General features: G+C 36.2%; 2 protein-coding genes across 2 annotated transcripts; one reads left to right on the top strand and one right to left on the bottom strand.

Moving 5' to 3' along the window:
- Nucleotides 1–4,467: 4,467 nt before the first annotated feature.
- On the bottom strand, nt 4,468–7,715 carry Smim10l1 (small integral membrane protein 10 like 1). Its single transcript, XM_005378947.2, has one exon. It carries the CDS (start codon nt 5,872–5,874, stop codon nt 5,668–5,670), a length of 207 nt encoding a protein of 68 aa, XP_005379004.1. The 5' UTR covers nt 5,875–7,715; the 3' UTR covers nt 4,468–5,667.
- On the top strand, nt 5,873–20,668 carry LOC102027396 (taste receptor type 2 member 31-like). Its single transcript, XM_005379638.2, has 2 exons — nt 5,873–6,062; nt 19,752–20,668. Exons 1-2 carry the CDS (start codon nt 5,873–5,875, stop codon nt 20,666–20,668), a joined length of 1,107 nt encoding a protein of 368 aa, XP_005379695.2.
- The last annotated feature ends 2,509 nt before the right edge of the window (nt 20,669–23,177 follow it).

Raw genomic sequence — 23,177 nt, 5'->3', positions numbered from 1 at the left:
ATTGAGGAATCTCCACACTGATTTCCACAGTGGTTGTACCAGTCTACACTCCCACCATCAGTGGAGAAAGGTTCTTTTCCCACACAGCACACCAGCATTTGTTATTGGCTGATTTCTTTTCGTGCTAACTATTCTTTCTGGGGTGAGATGGAATCTCAGTGTTGTTTTAATTTGCATTTTTTGAATGACCAATGATGATGAACATTTTTTCATACATTCATTTGCCATTTGTATTTCTTCATGTGAGAAGTGTGTTTCATCTCAGATGCCCATTTGGGGACTGGGTGTTTAAATTTTTGGAGTCTGATTTTTGTTATAGATAAAATATATAGATATGTTATAGATAAAAGTTCTTTGTATCAGGGACAGTTGGATAAAATTTTTTCCCAGTTTGTATGTTGTCCTTTCATTCTGATGGTGATTTCTTTTAATGTGCAAAAATAGTCAATAATATGACCTCCCAGTTGTTGATTTTTTGAAGTATTTTCCATGCAGTTTGGTTTTTATTCATGAATTTTCTGCCTACCCCATGTCTTCAAGATTTATACCTACTTTTTCTTCCAATAGACTTAGTGTTCTGTTTTAATATTTATATTTTTGATCCATTTTGACTTTAGTTTAGTGCCTGGTGATAGACACTGGTCTAGTTTCAGTCTTTGGCATGTGGAAAGCCAGTTTTTTTGAGCACCATTTATTAAAGAGTCTATCTTTCTTCGAGTGAGCATATTTGGCCCTTTTGTCAAAGATAAGGTGGCTGAGAAAGTTTGTATTTGTGTCTGCAACTTCTAACCTGTTCCACTGATCCTCAGGACTGGTTTTTGCCAGTACTATGCTGATTTTATAACAGTAGTTTTGTAGTATAATTTCAAGTCAGAGATTGTGATGCCTTCTGTTTTGATTTTGTTGCTCAGGAATGCTTTTGCTATTCTAGGTCTCTTCTGTTTCCAGATGAATTTTAGGAATATTTTCTCTACAATTGTAAGGTGTGCCAATAGGTGTATTTTGATTTGGATTGCATTAAATCTTTATAACAGTTTTGGAAGTATGGCCATTGTTACAATGTTGGTTTTTCCCATCCATGAATAAGAAATATTTTTCCATTTTCTGAAGTCCTCTTTGATCTCTTTTCCAGAATATTGTAATTTTCAGTATATAGATCTTTTACTTCTTTGTTAGATTGATTTCCTTTTTTGAATGCTATTTTGAAGGGTGTGGTATCTCTCTTAGGTCTCTTATCTGAGGAGTGATAATACATTTTTTCCTCATAGAGTACTGTTATGGTTTGTGTCTGGATGTCCCCCAAAGCCTCATGAAGTCATGGGGCAGGCTTGTAGAGTTTATGATTGATTCATGGTCCAATGTTGGGATTATAGGTGTGAGTGCTACACTTGCCCTGAGGTGGATAGTTTGCATACAGTGTAAGGAACGAAAGAGGCTGCTTGCATTCTCTCCTCTCTTTTGCTCTTGTTGCTTTTGGTGTTTTCCCACTACCATGAACTGTTGCCCTCTGCCATGTGCCACTCTGCCTTGGAGCCAGCTGAGTATGGACTGAAACCTCCATTAACTGTAAGCTAAATAAACCTTTCCTTCTTTAATTCTGTGCATTAGGTACTCTGTCTCAGCAATGAGAGAAAAGTAACCAAGACATGTACATATGAAAATTATTAATATAACGTATGTAAATAACTTTTTATAATTCTCAGTATTAAGAACTTAATAAACTTAAAAATTTATGCTGATAGCAATTGTGTGTGTGCGTGTGCACATGCGTGCGAGTGCATGTGTGTGCTTTCCCCTCTTGGCATCACAGTTTTACTTTGGAAAAAAAACCTTCTCTAGCCCTGTGGTTATATGTACTGTATTACTATGTTCATTATTTTCTTCTTACAGTGAAAGAACCCAAGATTTTAAATCTGCAGGATTTTAAAATCAGTTATAGTCATAAGCAAGTTTTTTGTTTATTCATGATAATTGTATCACCTTTCTGCTTTCTCATGATCGAGCAATTCTGCACTAATATGTAGGATGGCCTAAAAAGTTAATTTATGGACAATACCAATGGGAAAAATATCTTCGTTTCCTTTACTGATTGATGAGTATGTATAAAATAACTGAATATATTGGCATTGGCTTATCCATTCGGCAACATTTATTATCCACTTTGTATCTGGCAATGTGCTTGGTTTGGGAATAGAGCAAGAAACCTATACATCATTGGCCTCATGGATGTTATCTATATGTGCCAACAGGAACAAAATAGGTTGTGAGTTAGAATAGTAAGTAGTTATTCAGGGCATAAATCTAGTGTTTTCCCTAGGAAACTTTACTGAATTGCAGTGTGTGGGAAGAAAAATATACATCAAGGTTTGGGAGCAATTGTGAAGAATAAAGGGTGAATCACTGTATATTTGCTGATACTATGTGAAATTGGATAGGACACAGTATTTTCCTCCTCAGAATTTCCAGTCTGATTGGAGGATATGATAAAATTATGTATGTTACAGAGTGGCCTAATTTCTTCAATGCAGCAAATGATTGATATGAGGAAAAAAGCTAGAGGAAGCATATATTCATGTTGCCACCAAAATGAAGTAACCTACTTTGTGTCACCATTTCATTGCTAATGCCAGGCACATTTTTTTAATGTAACAAATTGTGACATTAGTGTCTCTGGGAAATTGTAAGTGCCCACCATTCTAAGTTCCATGAGATTTTAATTTTATTCCGTGAACTGTATTTTTGATATTTTAGAGGAAAATGTGTTGGTTTCTGGTCTGTAACTGTCCAGAAAATCTGTCTCCTTGGATATATAAAACAAAACTAGAAAATTAATGCACAATTCAGAAAAAATAAGGTAGCCTATGAAAATGGCACTGGTTGGTATTAATAGAGCTTTTATTTGGTCAGGGGAATTTGTGAAAAATTAATGTAAAAATATGCCATCTAAACTTAGCCGTCAGACACAGGAAGAATATAGGCAGAAAAATGGTAAAGAAAGCAGCAGGAAGAGGAAGGTGTTCTAGATAAAATTTGGCTAGAGACAAGGACTAAACAGTGGGAAAAAAAATCACCCAAAGCTAAACTTGATGCTGAACAGGTCAAGATTTTTCTTATTTTATTTTATTTTATTTTATTTGTTTATTTATTTTTTTTTGGTTTTTCTCCGGTACCAGGAACCGAACTCACGACCTTGGACTTTTCTTATTTTAAAATCATAATGTATTGTTTGTTGGACACAAGTAAAGAACACCATAACCAGTTTAAACCTCTATGTCAGGAAATAATGTTTTTGTTTTTGTTTTCTGCTCAGCTATCTCACCTAGAATCATGCTAGAGGCTCGTTCCTACCCTTCAGGGTCAGTACCCTGTCACCTTTAGGACTCAAAACCAGCTCTGGAAAAGCAGAGCTTCTGTATTCCATTTTATGCTTTGTCCACAGTTTAATGTGATATTCTGAGAGAGAGAGAGAGACAGAGAGAGACAGAGAGAGACAGAGAGAGACAGAGTGAGAGAGAGACATGGAGGGAATGGGACAGGGAGAGGGAGAGAGGGAGAAAAAAGGTGCTAAGGCAGGCTTATTTCTAATTCTTAGACTAACCATTTAAAGTAGGTATTCTTACCTTCATTTAATGGTTGAAGAAACAGGTTTAAGAAAAGTAGTGAACTCACCTAAGGCCACAAAACTAGAGATATATTCCAACCAGGTCTGTGTGATTTAAAAATTCATTTCTATTCTCCTCTATGGCTTCTCACCAGTGGTGTATATTTCAAATACCTGAAGAACTTTTTAAAATGAAAGTTACTTAAATTAATTTTTAATCAAATAAAATTATACGTAATTAAAAATAAGTAATTTAGCAAACCTTTGCCTTTCCTTTTCTACCCAATTTTCTTTCTCCAGAAACCACCACATCTAACTCCTAGCTATTATTGAATGTTTTTCTTTTTTAAAAATACATGTCTACACAGAGGTGCACATCTATAGTCTGAGTACCCTGGGAGGCTGAGGTAGGAGGATATGAATTTCCAGCCCAGCAGCAAGGGCAATTTAGTGAAACACTGTCTTTAAAAAGAAAAGTGTGTATGTGTAGGGGGAGGGTGTGAGATGAGGGATGAGGGTATAGTTCAATGTAAGGGCCTTGAGTTTAATCCCAATACTGCAAAACAAAACAAAACAAAACAAAAAGCCCAACTCCCTCACCAAAAGCAAATAATTTATACTTCTTTTTGTAAACTTTCTTAGATTATTATTTTCAGGACTAAAGATTAAAGCCAGGGCCTCCTGTATGCTGGACAAACATGCCCAGCCTTCTATGTTAGATTTTTGATCACCTTTCCACCATTATTCACACATCTCCCTTCTCTCTCATCTTCTTAAAGCTAGTCATTTTTTTGTTAAATCAGTGGCCAATATTGAAATAATTGAGGGATTTTATATGACTAGTACCACAGTTGAGATACACAGTATAGGTTTTGAACTTTTTATTTTTCCTGGTGTTTATTATTACCACAGTTTGGTTTTCTTAAATTTGAAGTATCTGCACATTACTAATCCATTCCTGGACTTTGAAAAAATGAAACATCTCCAATATACTCAAATATACCGGGTGCTTTTAACAGTACTTTTTGAGAAATCCCACTGAACTCCCCATCTTTCAGCACTTTCTGTTGACATCATAGTCTTTTGCCCTATCAAGTTTTCCCTTTAATACAGTTATATTACTGTTTTAGAAACATTATGACTAATAATATTTTCTTTCTCCTCCACAACAGATTGCTCTCAACTTCACAATTTTTAGTACATTAAACCATTTTATTTACCTCCTCCCCCTTTTCCAACACTGCCACTTGTCTATGTATTTGTACATCATGGCTAATAATATTTATATTCTTCTTTATAGTCATGATTAAGTATTCCTTTAAAGATGAAAATCATACACATTTGCATTGTAATTATTTAAATGTTATTCACAAAATATCCAAGTTTTACGCTATGACTACATTTCCTTTTCTCTGCCCCCAAGGTCCTAATCCAAGCGCTGTTCACACGAAGTTAGACTCCATTTTCTCACGCTTCCACCATTTGTTCAAAATCTCGTAGCGTTTCAGGTCCAGTATTTTTGGAAGATGTGTTTTTGCATAGTTTTGTTTTTTACTGAGAATTCCAATGTTTTTCTTGTGGGGTGAAGAAATACACGCCTTCCACTTCATACCTTTAACACCATGGCTTTCTTCTTCAGTGTCTGGCTTACAATCCAGTCCGCTATTTCTGAAGTTCACTGACTGCTTAATTTTAATTTACACCGTAAATTTGTTATTCACGTCACTTTTTTTTCTGAAAAAAAAATTGGCCTTCCTTTTTCATAATGTATTCTGTGGCTTTTGTCTTGTCCTGAAATCTGTCTGGAGTCCAGTTTAAAGATACGTGGCTTCTTAACATTTTCGTGGGCCTTAGATGAAATGCTTCCTTTCCCGGAACCGCATCTCTCCCTTACCTAGTGTCAACAGGATTTCCGCCACTGCCCAGAGACAGCGCGAGGAGTGAACAGCGCACGCGCAGACGGCCCCCGAGAACTCTCGCGAGACTGAGTGGTTCACAGTGCCCCGAGTCCTCCTGGGAGTCCGCCATCCTGGTGGCCTCCGGAGGCCCGCAGCTTGCTCGCGGCTTTATATGTGTACCTGTAAGCGGATGTTCAGGATCACAGAGCCCGCGACGTAGAAATAGGGGAAGTTGATGCGCAGCTGCCAGGCCAGCTCGAAGAAGGCGAGCAGGGTACGGGAGAGCCCCTTGCAAAAGACCCCGTATGAAGAGGGGGCCGCTGCTGGGCTTGAGGCCCGGATGGCCAAGGAGGAGGGAGGCGCCGCAGGGGCCATGGAGCAGCTGTCACCGTCCGCCCAGCGCCTGAAGCCGGAGGCCCCTGCAGTCTCCGCAGACCTCTGCCACAGCCAGCACCCGAGGGTAAAGCGGCCGCCGAGCGCACACCTGCGCGTCCTGCAGTCCCCGCTCGCTGCGACGGCGCTCGCTGCTACGGCGCTCCGCCCCTTCCTGTCAGCTTGCAGTGGTATTCAGAGTTAACCAGTGGAAGAGCGGCCACCGGCGTGTTATATAACGTGTACGGAATGTCGCACCAGTATTTTCACTTTCAAGTGAAAAGGCTAAGTGAAATTATGTAATTTTCTCAAGGGCACACAGCTTGTAAGGTCTAGATCGGGTTAAAACTCCTGTTTGTGTGCTATGTGATTGCTCTCTTTTTGATGTATTTAATTGTACTGTTAGGGCATAGTCATAGGCTATGGGTCTTCCTGTATACTTACTAGGACTATTTAGCTTGCAGGTAGCAAATTTCTAAAGCAAATCAAACAATAACACCCCTGCTACCTTTTGATTTTGCATTGCATATATACAAAATCATATTCCCACAAATGAGATCAGATTAAGTATCAAATTTGCAGTTTTATTTCAACATGCAAGTGCACATGAGAAACCTGGGCTAGGCTGCAAAGCTTGAAATACTGCTAACATTTGAAGTACTTCCATACCCTTAAAACCCTTAAATTAACATAATCCGTCTCCCATAGCCACATTGCTTTTCTGATGTTTAAATGATACACATTTCATCACCTTCACTAAGCTTCCATTTTAACTAGAAAGCACTGTAGTTGTCATCAATAAAACCTACATTCATGGATTATTGCACCTGCGTGGTTTGCAATCATAACCTTCTATTACAGTCTAGGTCTGAAAATCTTTGTTCACACTCCCATATCTCCCCAGTACTGATTATCTATAGTAGCTATTCAAATTATAATTATTGTAGGCTAGTGTACTTCTGTTTCTGTATATTCTAATGACATAACTGACAGAAATACCAGATCATTTTGAAATTTGTAAAGCTTAATTGTGTGTTCCCAGATACAATTTCGTCTGATATTTTATGGTACCAGTGGCACCCCAGAAGCTAGAGGAACTGATTACTTATGACAGCCTCTAAAATACTGGTATAGAGCTGAAGAGCAGTGCAAAATGAATGACCAGGAGAATGGGTATAGTTTCAATACACAATTAAAATCTTTTCTATCTTAAAACTGAAACAATTCATAGAGCTATTCAGCATTCACAGAGAAATCATTAAGTCCCTGCATCTTTTATCTCCAACTATATAAGACTATGTGTTCTTATTCTGTCTTCCATTTCTTCCTTGTGCCAATCCCTTCTCATGCCTGTTCCTGATTAGCTTAGAAAAAAAACAAAACAAAACAAAAAAACAAACCAATTTTGCCTTTAGTCATTGATCAGTTACTTAAAACTCTCTGTTTTGCTTTCTACCAAATAATATTTTTAAAGTGAAGGCAGCTAATTTTTCTCAGGATGAAGTATAGAATTAATCATATAATTATGATTCTGATGGAGTCTTTGGTCTGTCAGCATTTCAAACAAATTCAGCGTTTTCTGAAGACCTGTCACTATAAAAAAACACTGAGACCTTGAAAGCTATAATTTCTCATTTTTCTGTTGATCCTAGTATTAAAAAAATTTTATACCAAATCTGACGCATTTATATAGAATATTCTCATAGCTAAATGTGTACTCATTTCTAGATTTTTTTCTCCTTTCCCTTCTCTACTTCTTTTAGATAATGGAACATAATTGTCAAATTATTAAAATCTGTTGTAAGAGCCTGAAAGAGTAAATAAAATCTGAAAGGTACAATAGATGCTGTGGAAAGGAAAGAAACTGCTCAAAAGGAAAGAACAAGTGGAATGAGGGAAAGGAGAAAGCAAAGAAAGAAAGGAAAAAAAATACACACACACACACACACACACACACACACACGATAGTTAAGATAATTGTACTACTAGTTTCTATTGGTTTATTGAAAGGCGTAGTTAATGCTTAAATTTTTTTGACCAATTTTGCATGCTTATATCTGCTGATGTGAACAACTACTTTGAAGACAACAATATGCAATCTAAAAACCATTGTTGAATTCATATCTTGTTTTTTGAAATTCTGTATCGTTTCAAATTTTTTTAAAATTATTTTTTATTCTCTTTAAAATAAAAAAATAAATAAAATCTGTTGTATTCTTGGTTACAGAGGCCAACGATGTTTCATGAGACATCATCTACTATTGATCTTCCATTAAAAATTGAAAAAAATTGATGTTTGTAAACCATGTGTATGGAAGAGTGTGATGTATATGTATATATTCATGCATGTATTATGGGAAATAATTTGAGAATTCCTCTAGAGGTAGGGGAGAAATTGCTTCTACTCTAACAAGGAGGATAAACTACTGGGCCACAAAGTCGTTTACTTTGAACTCAGAGCTGAGATTGCAAGGTAAGCAGGTAAACCGAATTACAAAAGATGATGAGCCCTTCCAGCTAAAGTTGTTTCATCTTGGTAGGACTGAGAGAGAAGTATCTACCATAAACGTATGTCAGAAAAAAATGGGTCCAACTTTAACCAATTATTATATTGTTTAATAGTAGGTTATAAATTCAGTTTAGGATCCGTGGAATCCCCAGGTACAGTGTGATTTGTAATCGCTGCCACTTTTCTCTGGGCTGCTGTTAAGGGTTTGCAAGAAGGACTGGAGACAGGTCAGGAGATCCAGGAAAGATTCTTATACATGGCATGGTAGGCAGAATAATGACCCTCAAAATCTGTTTATATTTTAATCCTGGGACCTCACTTGGTGTGAGAACTTCGCACATGTGATCAAGGATATGCACCTGGATTATTTAGGAAGCTCTAATTAAAGGCTTCCTTAAATGTAGAGCCTTTGTCTTAGCTAGAGAGAGGAAAGAAGGGAGAGGAGAGGAGAAAAGCCAAAAGAAGTAGATTATAAATGTTTTCTAGTAGCTGGAAATAGCAAGGAAATTGATTTTCTCTTATGGCCTCCAGATAGCAGTGCAACCCTGCTGACAACTTGAATTTTAGCTGAGTCCTGTGTTAGAATTCTGATGTATAAAACTGTAAAATTGTGGTGTTTAAGTTACTGAATTTGTGATAATTTATTATAGCAGCAGCAGAATCTAAAGTACATGGGAATGTGGTCCACTTAAGTTTGAACTAAGCACTAGAGAAGGGGATGGGGATATACCTCAGTGGCACAGTGACTGCCTGGCAAGCACAAGGTACCAAAAAAAAAAAAAAATACTAGAGAAGGCTGCCTGCATTTTAGACCCCATAGAATTGAAAGGTGGTCATTGGCTACTGTTGGGGGGCAAGCAAGAGAACAGCTTATGTACTGAGTGCTTCAATAAGCAAGATCTGCCACTGCCGACTGAGGAGCACTATCCACTGTAATTTGGACCCTACTGATAACAAGCAAAAAGCTCTGGAACCAAATCGAGTAAGAAACTTCCTCTGGACCTGCAATGACATATGTTGGAGGTCTGCTGCTACAGATGGACAGAAAATTTTCTCTGGGTCCCATATGGACACGAGGCAGAAGCCACCTGCCACTGAGAAAAGGCAAACAACTATCTATAATGGATTGTTCATGAATACCAGGCAAAGGCCATTTGCTGCTAGAAGGGGACCGGTTAATCTCATGATAGACTTTGCACTGATAAGAGACATTGATTGGTACTCAGGGAGGCCAGGAAGGGTGCCTGCCGCAGATTCCTGTACGGACACGAGGTAAAAGCCATGTGTTGCCACTGGGGTGGGAGGAGGAAAGCCACTTTTAACCAGGATGCTACATGGATTGGTAGTAGTTTGTTACTGTGGGAGTGATGGGAACACTAAGAAACCCCACATTTGAGTGAAAAATACATAGCTGGTGATAAAGGCAATTGCTGGGGGAGAAGAAAAACACCCCACTGCTCCACCATGAAACTGCACTGAGGAACAGGAATGTGGAAAGTGGGTCTTTTTTGTAGTGTGTGGATGAACTCCCGAAGCTGAACATGAGTCCCAAAATCTCCTTTGCACTTCAGCCCTTATAAGGAATACAAGGTCGTAGCATTCTATTGTTGTAGTACTTTGAATCCAAATGCAGATAACACACGGAATCACCTAAGTTTCACATAGGAATGGCCTGACAGAATAGAAATCATGTCCATTTCTGCATGGTAATATTTACTTCAGAATTTATTGTACATATGCAAACAAACATGCCAACCACCTGCCACCGGTAAGGGAAAACAATGGCTAAGAGGTTGGAATTATCAGTCTTTTATCAAGACTAAGCAGGTCCTGGCAGTGAATGCCTGTAATTCCAGCATGTGGGGAGGCTGAGGCAGGAGGCTCAGTTTAGAGTCCAGCCTTAGTAATTTAGAGAGTCTCTATTTCAAAGAAAAACTAAAAAGGGCTGGGGTTGTAGCATAGTGTGAAGGCCCTGGGTTCAATTTCTCATGTGTGTATACGCATGTGTACACACACACACACACACACTCACACGTGCACACAGTCACGATTATTGCTAAAAAAGGTGAGAAATTTTGGAAAGATGGTTATACGAAGAATTCACATGAAAACACTGGACAAGAAAAATTTGATGTTGGAGATGAGTGACTCATTTGCTAGCTTATTAATAGTTTGAGCACAGTACAGACAATCAGTGATCAGTGAAGGTAAGTTAATAGAAGATACCTGAGCTGAAAACAAGAAAATTGAAAGAAAAGGGAGAGATGGGGAAGGCACATTGGAAACACTGAGAGTACTCATTGTCTTCATGCATTACAGGTGGGGATAACACTGGCCTAGGCTCTTTGGATAGCAGTTCTATTGTTTTAAAACAAAAGTTAAATGTACTGCTAAGCCTAGCAGTACCCCAACTTTGAAACTTGGGGATGGCAGAGAGCATCTAAAAATATTAAATGTATACATTGTGTATAGATGCTTAGTTTTGAATTTGCTTCATTACACCTTGTGATGACTTTTTGATACCTATTTGTTTTCTGTTTTTTTTTTTTTTAGTACTGAGAATCAAACTGAGGACCTTACCAGGCAGGCACTGTGCTGCTGAGCTATATACCCTGCTTGATACATTTTAAGCCTAATTCCAACCTCTTAGCCATTCCTTTCTCTTACCAGTGGCTGGTGGTTGGCACGTTTATTTACATAGGTACAATAAATTCTGAAGTAAATATTATCATGCTCTTAACCAGAAGAGCTTCTTTTAAAAATTTCTAGTGAGTTTATAATGGTACTTCCAATTCAAATTTTAATGTCTATTTCTTTTTTTCTCATGCTGAAAAGTTTGGCCTCTAAGAGTACATTTACATATTTTTGTGTACATCTCTGTGTATAGCACTTTTAAATTAATAATACTTGGGTTACTTTCTAGCAATATTTGACAACAGCTTTAAGATTTCTACTAAGGTATATCCTAATGAGGAAAAATTATGTCTTAAGATCGTTTGAACCAAGTTTACTTTTTAGTTAAACTATCCATCACATAAGTGCCTTTTTTGATTTTGATTTTTGCAGATTAGTATTTCATTTTGTAATTTTGTTTATGACTGTTTAATGAATTTTCTTGGTACTAAAATAAAAACTTCAAAACAATGTGTTCAGAGAAGCCTAGTTTCTTTCCTTTCATTGCTTTCCTTTCCTATGGATTAGAACGTTTACCTTTTCTTAGCTAATATATAGCATTCTATGTGTACTGTCTATTTTTCTTTGTAAAAGTATAACGAGGAATGACTCCATCACAATACATAGCAATCTTTTGCATTCCTTTTTACAGCTGAATAGTACTCCATTCATCCTTTTTTTTTGCAGTTATTCATTGATTCAGGCTATAGATAGCACCTTCAACACATCTCATAGCTTCTCAGGGGTTATTTGCAAGTGTGTGTGTTTGTGTGTGTGTGTGTGTGTGTGTGTATGTTAGGGGAGCTGAGAAGTACTTAAAGGGGATATAGAGTTTCATCTGAAGAATGGTAAATTATTTTTCACCTTCAAAGAGTAAGGGATAATCTCTAATTTTTTAATAGCACGATGTTCAGTAATTTTTTTCTCTGAAATTCATTAGAATTTTATCTTTTAGGGGGACACAGAGTTTTAACCCATCAATCCGCATAGTCTATTGGCTAGAACCCAGTCACTTGATCACACTTAACTGCACAAGAGACTAGGAGGTGCAGTGTCATGTGTGGTCAGGGAGAAGAGGAGAATAAGAATTTTGGTGAGCTGCCTACTATCTGCCACATTTTTATGTCTATTCTTAAATCACCAACTGTACTCTTCACCGCACACATAGAACACATCTGTACCTCCCTGTGAATACAACCCACGGTCCTATGAGGCAGTCTCTATTTCAAAACAAAAACTTCAGTTTCAAGCGCAGAGTTTCTGGATAATAGGTAGTTCTTACCACTTTTGGATGTAGTTCCTCATGATCTGGAGATAAATAAACTCAGAATGAATACCCTCCTTCTTTCCCTATCTTCAAGTATAAAATGGATAATTGAGGTCAGAGTACTTGGAAAGAATACCAACACTCTCATTCACAAGACAATGGGAGAAACATTAAAAGAGAATGGTCCACAGCAGCGGTAGAACCTAAGTGGGCTCTGTGGAACCACTTACAGTGACTTAACTTGGAAATACCTGATTAGTCCCTGTGCCTGATCTCAGGGAGGAGCTCCCTTACCCAGCATTCCCTGTGGCTTCATGCTCTACCTTTTTCATGTTCTTCATTATTATCTCCCTTGACTATTGCTGAATTGGATTATGGGTAAGGTATACTCCTGGAGAATTTACATCTCAAGACAGTCCAAGTGGGAGCCAGAAAGCCATTTTAATATTACAGATTTTATTAAGTTACATGCAGCACTTAGTAGCAAATACAATATCCTCAAAGTTTGGCTATCTTTAACATATGGCTTCCAAGATTATCTTGGATTCATCTCCGTTTTTGACAACCCAGAACAGAAAGGCATATGTGTAAGTTTTACAACAGAACCTATCTAACAAAGAAATGGAACAAATTTGAGCTTTGTATATAATTATTAATGTAGAAAATAGAAAGGAACCATCTAGATACTATAAAAAATTCAGCAGTTTCAGAGAGTCAAAGTTCAAAAATTGGTAAAATTAGTTTTAAAATTTATTACATTAGTTTTCAATTTTATTGTGGCAGTTTAAATATTGCATGGTTTCATTACTAGGAGGAACCGAAACTATAAATAATTTGAAGAGAGGTGGTAGAAATGGACAGGTAAACTCTTTGGAGAGGGAAAGGGAATGAGAAGGAAGGATGGGGACAGAAAGGTGGGGAAGGTGGGATGAGGTGAAGGAGTAAAAATGAGCAAGATTAAATATTTATATGACCATTTCCCCAAGACGAATGTAATTATTACGCATTACAAACATACGCTAATAAAATATTTCAAAATTCATTAAATTGATGACACAACTAAGGTGAAACAAGTTAACCTTTATTGTAACAATTGGGATACTAAAGAAGGGAGAGGGAAGGGAATTAGTATCAATAGGAAAGAATGGATGGCAGAATGTCTGGTTAGCTGGCAAATTGGTTAGCTACAAATTCCATTTTTTGACAAGATGTGGTAACATGGTATAATTGTTTCTTTTATGGTGGATTTCAGTTCTACATCTGTGTCATATTTAAACATAAAATTGTTTTAAAAGCAGAAATAGTAATTTAGTGAAATATAAAATTAAACTGTAATGACATTCTCATAGATACCATTGTATTTTTTTGTTTTGTTTTGTTTTATTTCTGGTACCAGGAATCAAACTCACGACCTCATGCTTGTCAGGCAGGCGCTGTGCCACTGAGCTAAATCCCCAGCCCCAATACCACTGTATTTTGATTCTTGCTGAATAAAGAGGAAAGGAAATTACGTTATTAGGAAATCCAAGTTAAAAGTTTAAAAAAGCCCTTTTAAAGAAAACTATTTGGAAAAAGGAGAGGTAAACAGGAACTATAACTCCACACTTTTAGTGCTAATCTTGATACAAACCCCCAAATATTAAATGTCTAGATTTTCCTAGATACTTAAAAAACTTTTTAATGTAATTACTTACAATACACATTTCAAAAAAGAAGGAATTAGTGAATTTCCAATGAATTTTAGTACAGATATCATATACTTTGAATAATAATTATATTCATATTGTTACTTCTGAAGATCCTAATCGCAAGCATATACTAAAAATGTTTGTATGTGTGTGACTATGCACATGTACACTTGTCACTTGGGCAAATATTTTGTTATCATGAATTTGTTTTGTACTTTGTTGAAGAACAAAAGACAGATGGCAAAGTAATTTTGTTGAAGTATGATGTATATTTAATGTAATGTTTGTATATATTCGTATATATGAGTGCTAATTTCACTGTGAAAAAAACCCCCGAGAATTCAATGGTTGGGCATGTAAGTAAGCTGTTGAGGAAATTTTATTGGTAATGACGGTATTAAACTATGAAATAAAATTTTTTCCCTTTTAAGTCTTTTAAAAAATTGAATTCATTTTAATTATTCATAAAAATATAAAAATTTTACATTAATAGGGTCCCACCATGTGACATTTGAATACATACATACATTGTGTAATGCTTAAATAAGCTTATATGTATTTAGCTCCGAAAGTATTTTGGTCATTTTTTTGTTTGTTTCTTTGTTTTATTTTTTGAGACAAGGTCTTGCTATGCAGTTCAGGCTGGCCTTGATCTCTTTACATACCCAGGTTGGCCTTCAATTCATGACAATCCTCCTGCCCCAGGATTCCTCCTGAGTGCTGGGATTAAAGGCATGTGCCACCATGCTCAGATTTCCTAAAGTATTTATCATTCCTTTATAATGAAAACATTCAAACTCCTAGCTTTTTGAATGAAATAAAGATGATGTATTGTAGTATTGTATAGATGATAATGGAAACATCTATATAAAAACTCCCATAAGCAAACAAAAATTCCAGAGCTTTATTTTTGGGGGTTATTTTTGCCATAATTTTTAGAATGCAGCAAAGGAAAAAATAGCAAATAAATTCATAAGAAGTATGTTGATTTTAGGTTAGTCTTGATGAAGCAGGAGGCAAATGTATTCTTAGAAGCCATGGAGCAGGATATTAGTGTTCTTCTGCCACCCTGAAGTCTTCCACTCAGCATGCTGGACTCTGATCATACGTACCATTTAAATTTCTTTCTTTTAGCTTCCATCATTGTCATTTTCATGTATCTCACTTAATGCTTTTTTGGACAATGTCTAAGTAATTTTGTAAAGACTGTTATTGTGGGTAATAAGGCACATTAGCCAACAACAAAGGTCAAGTCAACCTGAATACTTTGAGATTTAGAAATTGAGCATATTTTTAATTTATGTTGCATTGCTCAAACAAATGATTCATAAACAATCTTAAACTCATCAGAGGATAACTACAAGAAGATTTAGTACATGTAAAATTCTTCTCATAAGAAAGATAAAATAAATGATATATTTTATAAACAAGCTCCTATTTCTAAAGAAAGAATTTTAGGAATCAATGGACAAATAAAAGTAAACTGTACATCTTCTGTATCACAATTGGATAATGATAGGGTTCTTAGGCAAAAAGGCTCATTTATAAAAATATGTGGAGAATAACAGGATTTACTTAGGAGTTAAACTATGTAAATAGCTTAAAATGTAAACCGCAGTTTCGCATTCGATTTATTGGAATGCTACTTTGAGATCAAATTCTTCTTGTTAAATTTTCCCCTAGTCAGGGCCTGTGGTGAGGATTCAACAACAGGTAAGCTGTTATCCAAGAATAGCTACTCACATCAAATCCTTTTTCAGATTTTTTCAACGTGAGATACAGTTGGTCTACTTGCAGTAGTGAGTTACTCTAAGGTCCCCCATTATAACTGTATTGCTGTTTCTGCTTTTTTGTCTATTAGTCTTCATTTTATAAAGTTGGGTGCACCGTGGTTTAGTGCATATATATTTATAACTGTTATCTCTTTAAGTTGAATAGTTAGTTCTGTGAGCCACTATGTAATGCTGTTCTTTGCCTCATTTGACCAGCTTTGGCCTGAAGTACACTCTCTGAAAGTCCTGCTTGTTTTCAGGTTCCTGTTGTATGGGATATTGTTTTCCATCTTTTGATTTTTAGTCTATGAATTTCTTTTTTGTGTTAGCATATTGGTAGACTATGTTTCTTGTTGCATTCTGTTGATCTGTGTAGTTTGATGAATTTTTCTCTATAATCTTGATATCAGGGGAAACCTTTAAATATTACAGTCCATGTTATTAATTTTTAAATGTATGCGCCATGGTTTTGAGGTATCTAAGAAGTCTGCCTAATCAAAGTTAAAAAACAACTTTTCTTCTTTTGTCTCTTCTAAATGCTTTACTGCATTAGTTTTTATATTTAAGTTGGAGGTCAATTTTGAGTTAATTTTTGTGTATGGTCTGAAGTAATAGCCTAAGTTCATCATTACTCAGGTTTATTAGTATCATTTGTTTACAAAAGTAATACTTTCTCATTGAATTTCTGTGATACCTTTTAAAAAATCATTGTGCCAAGAACACAATTGTTAATTTCTGGACTCTAAGTTGTGTTTCTTTGTTTCCTTTATCAATCTACATGTGATTATCAGACTATATTAAATATTATGACATTGTAAAAAGCTTTGAAACCACTAATTATAATCATCCAGCTCTGTTCTGATTTACAAAACTGTTTGGCATTTGAAAGGTTTGCATTTACATGTATACTCCTAGGAATAATTTTTAATTTTCTGCAAAAAGAAGAAATCATGTTTGGATTTGATAGTGATTTCATGGATATATAAATTGGCTCTTCATACAGACTCTCTTCAACAGGATTTCAGTGTAGCTGCTCTTCTTTGCTTGCGCAGGTCTCTGGTGAATTTCAAATATAATTTCAACCACTTATTTTCTTATGCAAGTCATTGCAGGAAGATATCTTTCTTTTACTTCATATGTTATGCATAAGAGGAAATCCTTGCATGAAATTACTTTAATTCTTCCCAGTTCTGGAGATCACTGCTGAATTACATGTCCACACCTTCACAGGTAAATTTTAAGTCTAGATTACACAGGATCAAGTGAATACTGAACAGTCTCTGGCTCCTACCCTAAATCAGATAGAGCAAACTGGAAGTACTTCATTCAATTAGCATATGAACGCTACCTGAATTGAAGCCAAATTGGTTATTACTTCTCTGTGTTTTACAGGTGATTGTCCTGAAGCTGAGAGAAATTTTAAAGCAGAGTCTAAGATCAAGCTTGTATAAGCAGAGAATCTAATTTTTTATGGCAATGTGACATCAGCCTCCTCTCATAAAAACAGTTAACTATAAACACTTAGAAGGAACAAAATCTGTAACTTGGGGCTAATTTAACATCTATGAATCTTAAAAATGTAAATCATCAAAGTGAACCAACTAGAGAAAGATAAAACTGAACACTTACATATGGAGAAGTCTTGGTTCTACAATGAAGAACATATATTAAATAAGAAGTACTAAGAAAATTGCTGATTATTTCAAATAAATAATTAATATTTAAATATTAACTGAACATAAGAGATTAGCTTTATCAAAGGCCTAGACATGAGAGATATGTTTGTAAATATTAAAGCGCTAAAAAGTCTGAAGGAGAAAGCATTATTTAAACATATACAGCCCCCTGAAACACATTTTTCACTTTGAAGGTTACAGGACAATAATTTCTTCAGTCCATAAGAGATATGTGCCTGCATGCTTGTGTGTGTACTTGTGCACATATATATGTACTGTGGTAGATTAACAACTGGTGGTCAACTTGTAACACCCACCTGAACTGAACCAACATGGTGCTGGGTGTGGGAGGTCTACCTGTGGATTATTGCCAGCAGCTTAAGCGGCAGAAATGGAGAGGAAGAAGTTTCGAAGCTGTTGGGTGCTGTTAGAGGCTGTAAGGAGCTGTTGGTTTTCCTGGAGGAGCTTGTTATGCTGGCTTTCTGGATGAACTTGGCTGTTCTCAAGGAGCTTGGGACCTTACTGTCATTGAGAATAGCTATGGTTCACTTTGGGGGAGCTCTGGTCCTAACTTTGATCATCATCCTTTCCTGGCTCTGGAGGGGAAAGTGGTACACTGCTCAGTTTTCTGGAGAAGCTTGTCACATTGGCTTTCCTGATAGGAACTTGGCTGTCCTCATCAGAGGAGCTCAGGACCTCACTCTTGCTGTAGATGAGTACTGTATGGTACTTTTCAGGGTGTGCTCTGGTTCTTAATTTAAACATCACTTCCTGCCTCCAGTTCAGATCCTTTAGCCCGCTAGCACAGATCCTTCATCCCACTGGTATAGACTTTCTAATTTCCAACACTGATCCTTGGGCCTTCCCAGTGCAGATCCATAAAACATGTCTGCATGAAATATTGTCATGGGCTCTAGGCCTCCAGTTGGATTCGTGGGAAGCATTGTTATGGGCTCTAAGTCTCCAGCTGGACTCATGCAGGATATTACCTTGGGACCCAGGCCCTCAGCTGGTTCTTTGGCCTTTAGTGTGTGGACAGATTTCCTGTACTTTCTTTGTATATGATTCTTTAGGTGACTATTATAAATAATCTTATAAAATATGTGTCCTGTATTGTATTGCTCCCCTTGCAATACCCCAGACTATAACAGGTATGCTTTTCAGATTCTAAAGAATAAAGTAATACATATGAATTAGTTATCAGTTACCAGATTTTAAAGAGAATAGGTGTAATGGTTGATACATTGTGTCAACTTGAGAAGTCTGGAAGTTTAACTATGTTAACTTACTAGTTCTACATCCTAGCACATGGAGGACATACCCTTAGTGCTCTAGGATGTTGTTCATTGTGTCAATTTAAGGAGTTTACAAGTTTGACTAAGTGGTTCAGCAGGGGGCCAGGGTCCTCACTTTTTAAACATCCTCACCCTGTGCAAGAGCAGGGCACAGAAATATTATGAGTGCTACACCCACCTGAGGGTGGGTACCTTGCATACAATATAAGGGAGAAAAAGAGGCTTGTTCTCTCCCTGTTTTGCTCTTGCTGCTTTTGCTGTTTTCTGTTACCATGAACAGTTGCCCATCAGTCAAGCCACTCTGCCTTGGAACCAACTGATTATGGACTGAAATCTCCACAAATTGTGAGCTGAATAAACCTTTCCTTCCTTCATTTTGGGCATTGGGTATTTTTTCTCAGGGACAAGAGAAAAGTAAGTAATACAGTTGGTCTTCTTGGTTTCACAAGAAAGACCTTGCTGCTTTTGATTACAAAATTTTGGAATTTTTTTCTATATAAATTTAGCATTAAAAATGAATCGGTAGTGTTGATGATTCTAAATCAAACAAAGCTTCATCAAATGATTTAGATATTCACTGTATGGTTGCTGTTTTAAAATCTAAAATTTTACTTTTAAGAAACTAAAGTAGACTTACACAAATTATAGAGAGGTAAAACAAGGAAAAACTTCTTAATACTGAAATAGAATATCTCTTTATTTGCATTCTTGCAAATTAGAATGCAACTTTCCCTCTAAGATTAGCTATGAAATATGCTGATCTGTGGCAAGGTGTATGAATAAGAGCTAATTTTGGCTCTCTGGGAAAAAACTGTTTTCTATAAAGGCAGGATTGAATTAATCCACAAGCATACCCTGTTGCTTTCCTATTTGACAGTGGTCACAGGATTTAAAAGAAACAACTGAACTGTCCATCCAGAAGTCAACAGCACTTAAAAGTCAAAGTCAGTTATTAGAGAAATCAAGACCAGTAATAGGCCTGTATTTTCTGATTTTTCAGATATGATAAATTTAGTATGGAGCATTTTGGTCTTAGTCACGGCAGAATTTGTTGTTGGAAATTTTGCCAATATTTTCATAGTACTGGTGAACTACATTGACTGGGTCAGAAAAGGAAAGTTCTCCTTTGCTGATCAAATTCTCACCGCTCTGGCTGTCTCCAGGATTGGCTTGCTTTGGGTAATAATAATAAATTTGTTTGTAACTGTGCTTAATCCAGTTTTGCAAAGTGGTAAAGAAAATTTTTTTCTAACTGCCTGGTTAATAACCAACCATTTTAGTACCTGGCTTGCTGCTGGCCTGAGCATATTTTATTTGCTCAGAATAGCAAATTTCTCCAACCTTGTTTTTCTTCGCTTGAAGAGAAGAGTGAAGAGTGTCATTTTAGGGGTACTGCTGGGGACTTTGATGCTATTGCTTCTTCAGATTGCACTGATAGCTGGACATGAGAAAATGAGGGTGAAAGAATGTGAAGAAAATGTCACTTGGAAGACTGAACCAAGGGACACTGTATATACCATTTCAAATGTAGCTGTACTTCATCTAGTGATACTTGTACCATTTTTTACATCCTTGATCTGTTTTCTGTTGTTAATCTACTCCCTTTGCAAACATCTCAGGAAGATGCAGGCCTATAGCAAAGGATCCCAAGACCCCAGCACCAAGGCACATGTGACGGCTCTGCAAACAGTGATCTCCTTTCTCTTGTTATTTGCTATATACTCTTTGTTTGTAATTATGTCCGTTTGGCTTTCTATGGGTTTGAAGAAGGGAGCCTTTTTTTTTTCCCAGGTTATTGGGACCTTGTATCCTTCATGCCATGCGTATGTCCTGATTTGGGGGAACAGGAAGCTGAAACAGGCATTTCTGTCAGTTCTTGGGCAGGTAAAGTGCTGGCTGAGAGAACAAAAACATTAAAAACCATCGCAAAAGCAGGGACATGGTGTGACTTCCGACCAAAACTGAAGTAATGGAGTCTGTGACATTTTGTACTTCACACTGATTACTTCTTCCATCGTATATCTGAGTAATATCTAGAAATATTCCTAGGAAATCTTTTGGCTAAGCTTATTAAAGTACATATGTGTTTGTGTGTTAGTGTGCCTGTGTAGAAAACATAAGAAAAACTGTCAAAATATGCTATAATCATTTTTTCTGCAAACTACCTAATTCTAAAAAAAGTTATATACTTGAGGTGTAATTTATTTCTCAGAAATTCTTACTTCATGTTTAATTAAAAATAAATGGAAATTTTAGTATAGCATATGCACATAAACATAAATTTAGTACTTCCATAAGTAGTACAGAATAGTATTAGATTTAATATAAGTATGTGAAAGGCTTAGATGATGATTATATCTATAAACGGGATGAAGAAGAGAGATCCGTGTTCATGACTTGATTTTAACGCTGTTTCTATATGCAATCATGAAGCTCATCTTGCAGTCATTTTGCAGCTTTTTTCTTCTCTTTTCTTTTTTTTTTTTTTAAACAATGCCTTAGTGCACAGTTTAGGCTGGCCTCGAACTCATGATCCTCTTGCCTCTTCCTCACATTGCAGGATCACAGGCATGCACCACCATCTCTGGCTCATTTCTTATTTTTAAAGTAAGGACAATATTTTTGAAATTGATATCCGAACTTAAGTATTTTACTTTTTTCCCCTAAGCCACGTTTGGGCTTCTGAATCAACCATCATTTTCTTCATTTTCCACTCTTAAAATTTGTTTAAAATTTAACACATGAAGTTTCTAACTTTTCTAATTCTAAAAATATGCTCACTGTAAAAGTAGTATAGAAATGGTTATGCATAATTTCATGAAATTTCTTCAACCATTAAAGTGTTAAACCCAAAGTGTGCTTTCTAATTACAGGGAATTGTTAAAGTTTAGTATAATCTGGTGTAAAATGTGGAAATGAAAGAAAGTGTATTGACACAATTGTTAATGACAGGAGGAAAGAAATGTATAACCTTGTACAATAACTGAATTCTACATGACTAAATTAGCACTTAGAATTATGGAATGTTAGCATTATTACCTAAGACAACATATATCTTCTTGCTAACTAATTTATTTATTTGTGTGTTTATTACAAGTCTTTTCCCTGGTATATTATGAGCAGGGAAAGCTGAAGCTGAGATACCACGCATCTTATTTACTCTTTATTCCTAGCTTCTAAATATTGGCGATAGATAGTTGTTAAAATGATATTTTATTGAATAAATAAATGGACAAATGAATGAACTATGTGAAGACTGATAAAGCAACAAAAATAAAACCTTTCTCAAAATCTTCAGATTTCATGGGTCTGGTGTCATGTTGAGGCTTAGGCTTATCCATACAGGATCATTTCTCAGAGAAAATGATTGGCTATTCCACAATTCTAGTGAGAATATCACTAGAATTCCACAATTCTAAGTAAAATATCTCTAGTATATAGCCTTGATGCAACTGTGTTACAACATGAGGTAAAAACACCAAAATTAGATGGCACTTGTGACAATGGAGTAGTTTTAAAAATATATGAATTTTTTATGTTTGTATATAGTTTTTGTATTGTGAGTGATATTATTATATTTTCTAGTTGCCTCTTTAATACAAAAGTGGTATTTAAACATCTAACTAGGACCAAGTGTTCTTTATTCTTTATTTTATTTTTTGTTTCAGTGAAGAGAAATAAACTTAGGGCTTTGCATATGTGAACTGCACACACTCCTATTGAGCTGACACCTAGCCAGCCTAATAATTCCTGTCTAAAATGTTACTTTGGTAATTTTTAGTGAACTTCTAAATACACTTTTAATTAGTATATTGTAAACTAAAATAAAAACAAAGAAACAGAAATTGTAAAACCCAATGAATATCTTATCCCAGGGCTTTTGAAACCAGATACAATGTCAGGGATTAAAGTAGCAATATTTGTTTAGGAAGTGAGTTTCAGGGTAGATAGATATCAGGTAAAGATATGGAAATTGAGCCAAGAGATGATGTGAAACAATGTGATGTGATGCGTGGTTTTGCTCGCAAACACAATGAGCTGAGCAGGATGATCAGCACATGTGTGCACTTGTCCCCTATTAACTTTACAGGAGGGCCCAGAAGCAATCTAGATCTAGTGTCAGTCCATGGAAGAGGCAAGTGAGTGGCAATTGATCTCAGCTCCTTTCTGTCTTTTCTTTTCTATTGGTCTGGGTTTACACAAAACACAACCTACATCTGAGAATGCACACATTTTTGTGACTAGCACAATCCACCCAGTATGCCACTTGAATGCATTCATAGGTTTGAAAATGTATGATTTGAGTAGTTGTGGGGGCCTTGTGCTTAGAAGGACTTTGTACTTGTTTTAATGCTTTGCTCTTGATGTTTTGTTTCTCAGAGATAAGATACTCCACTGTTGAAGAGGGAAAATTCTTGCACTGATT

Source organism: Chinchilla lanigera, unplaced genomic scaffold (assembly GCF_000276665.1).
Source record: "Chinchilla lanigera isolate Chin_1 unplaced genomic scaffold, ChiLan1.0 scaffold00012, whole genome shotgun sequence".
NCBI lineage: Eukaryota > Metazoa > Chordata > Mammalia > Rodentia > Chinchillidae > Chinchilla > Chinchilla lanigera.
The sequence above is the reverse complement of the archived record's forward strand: the minus strand, read 5'-3'. Positions and strand labels throughout refer to the sequence as shown.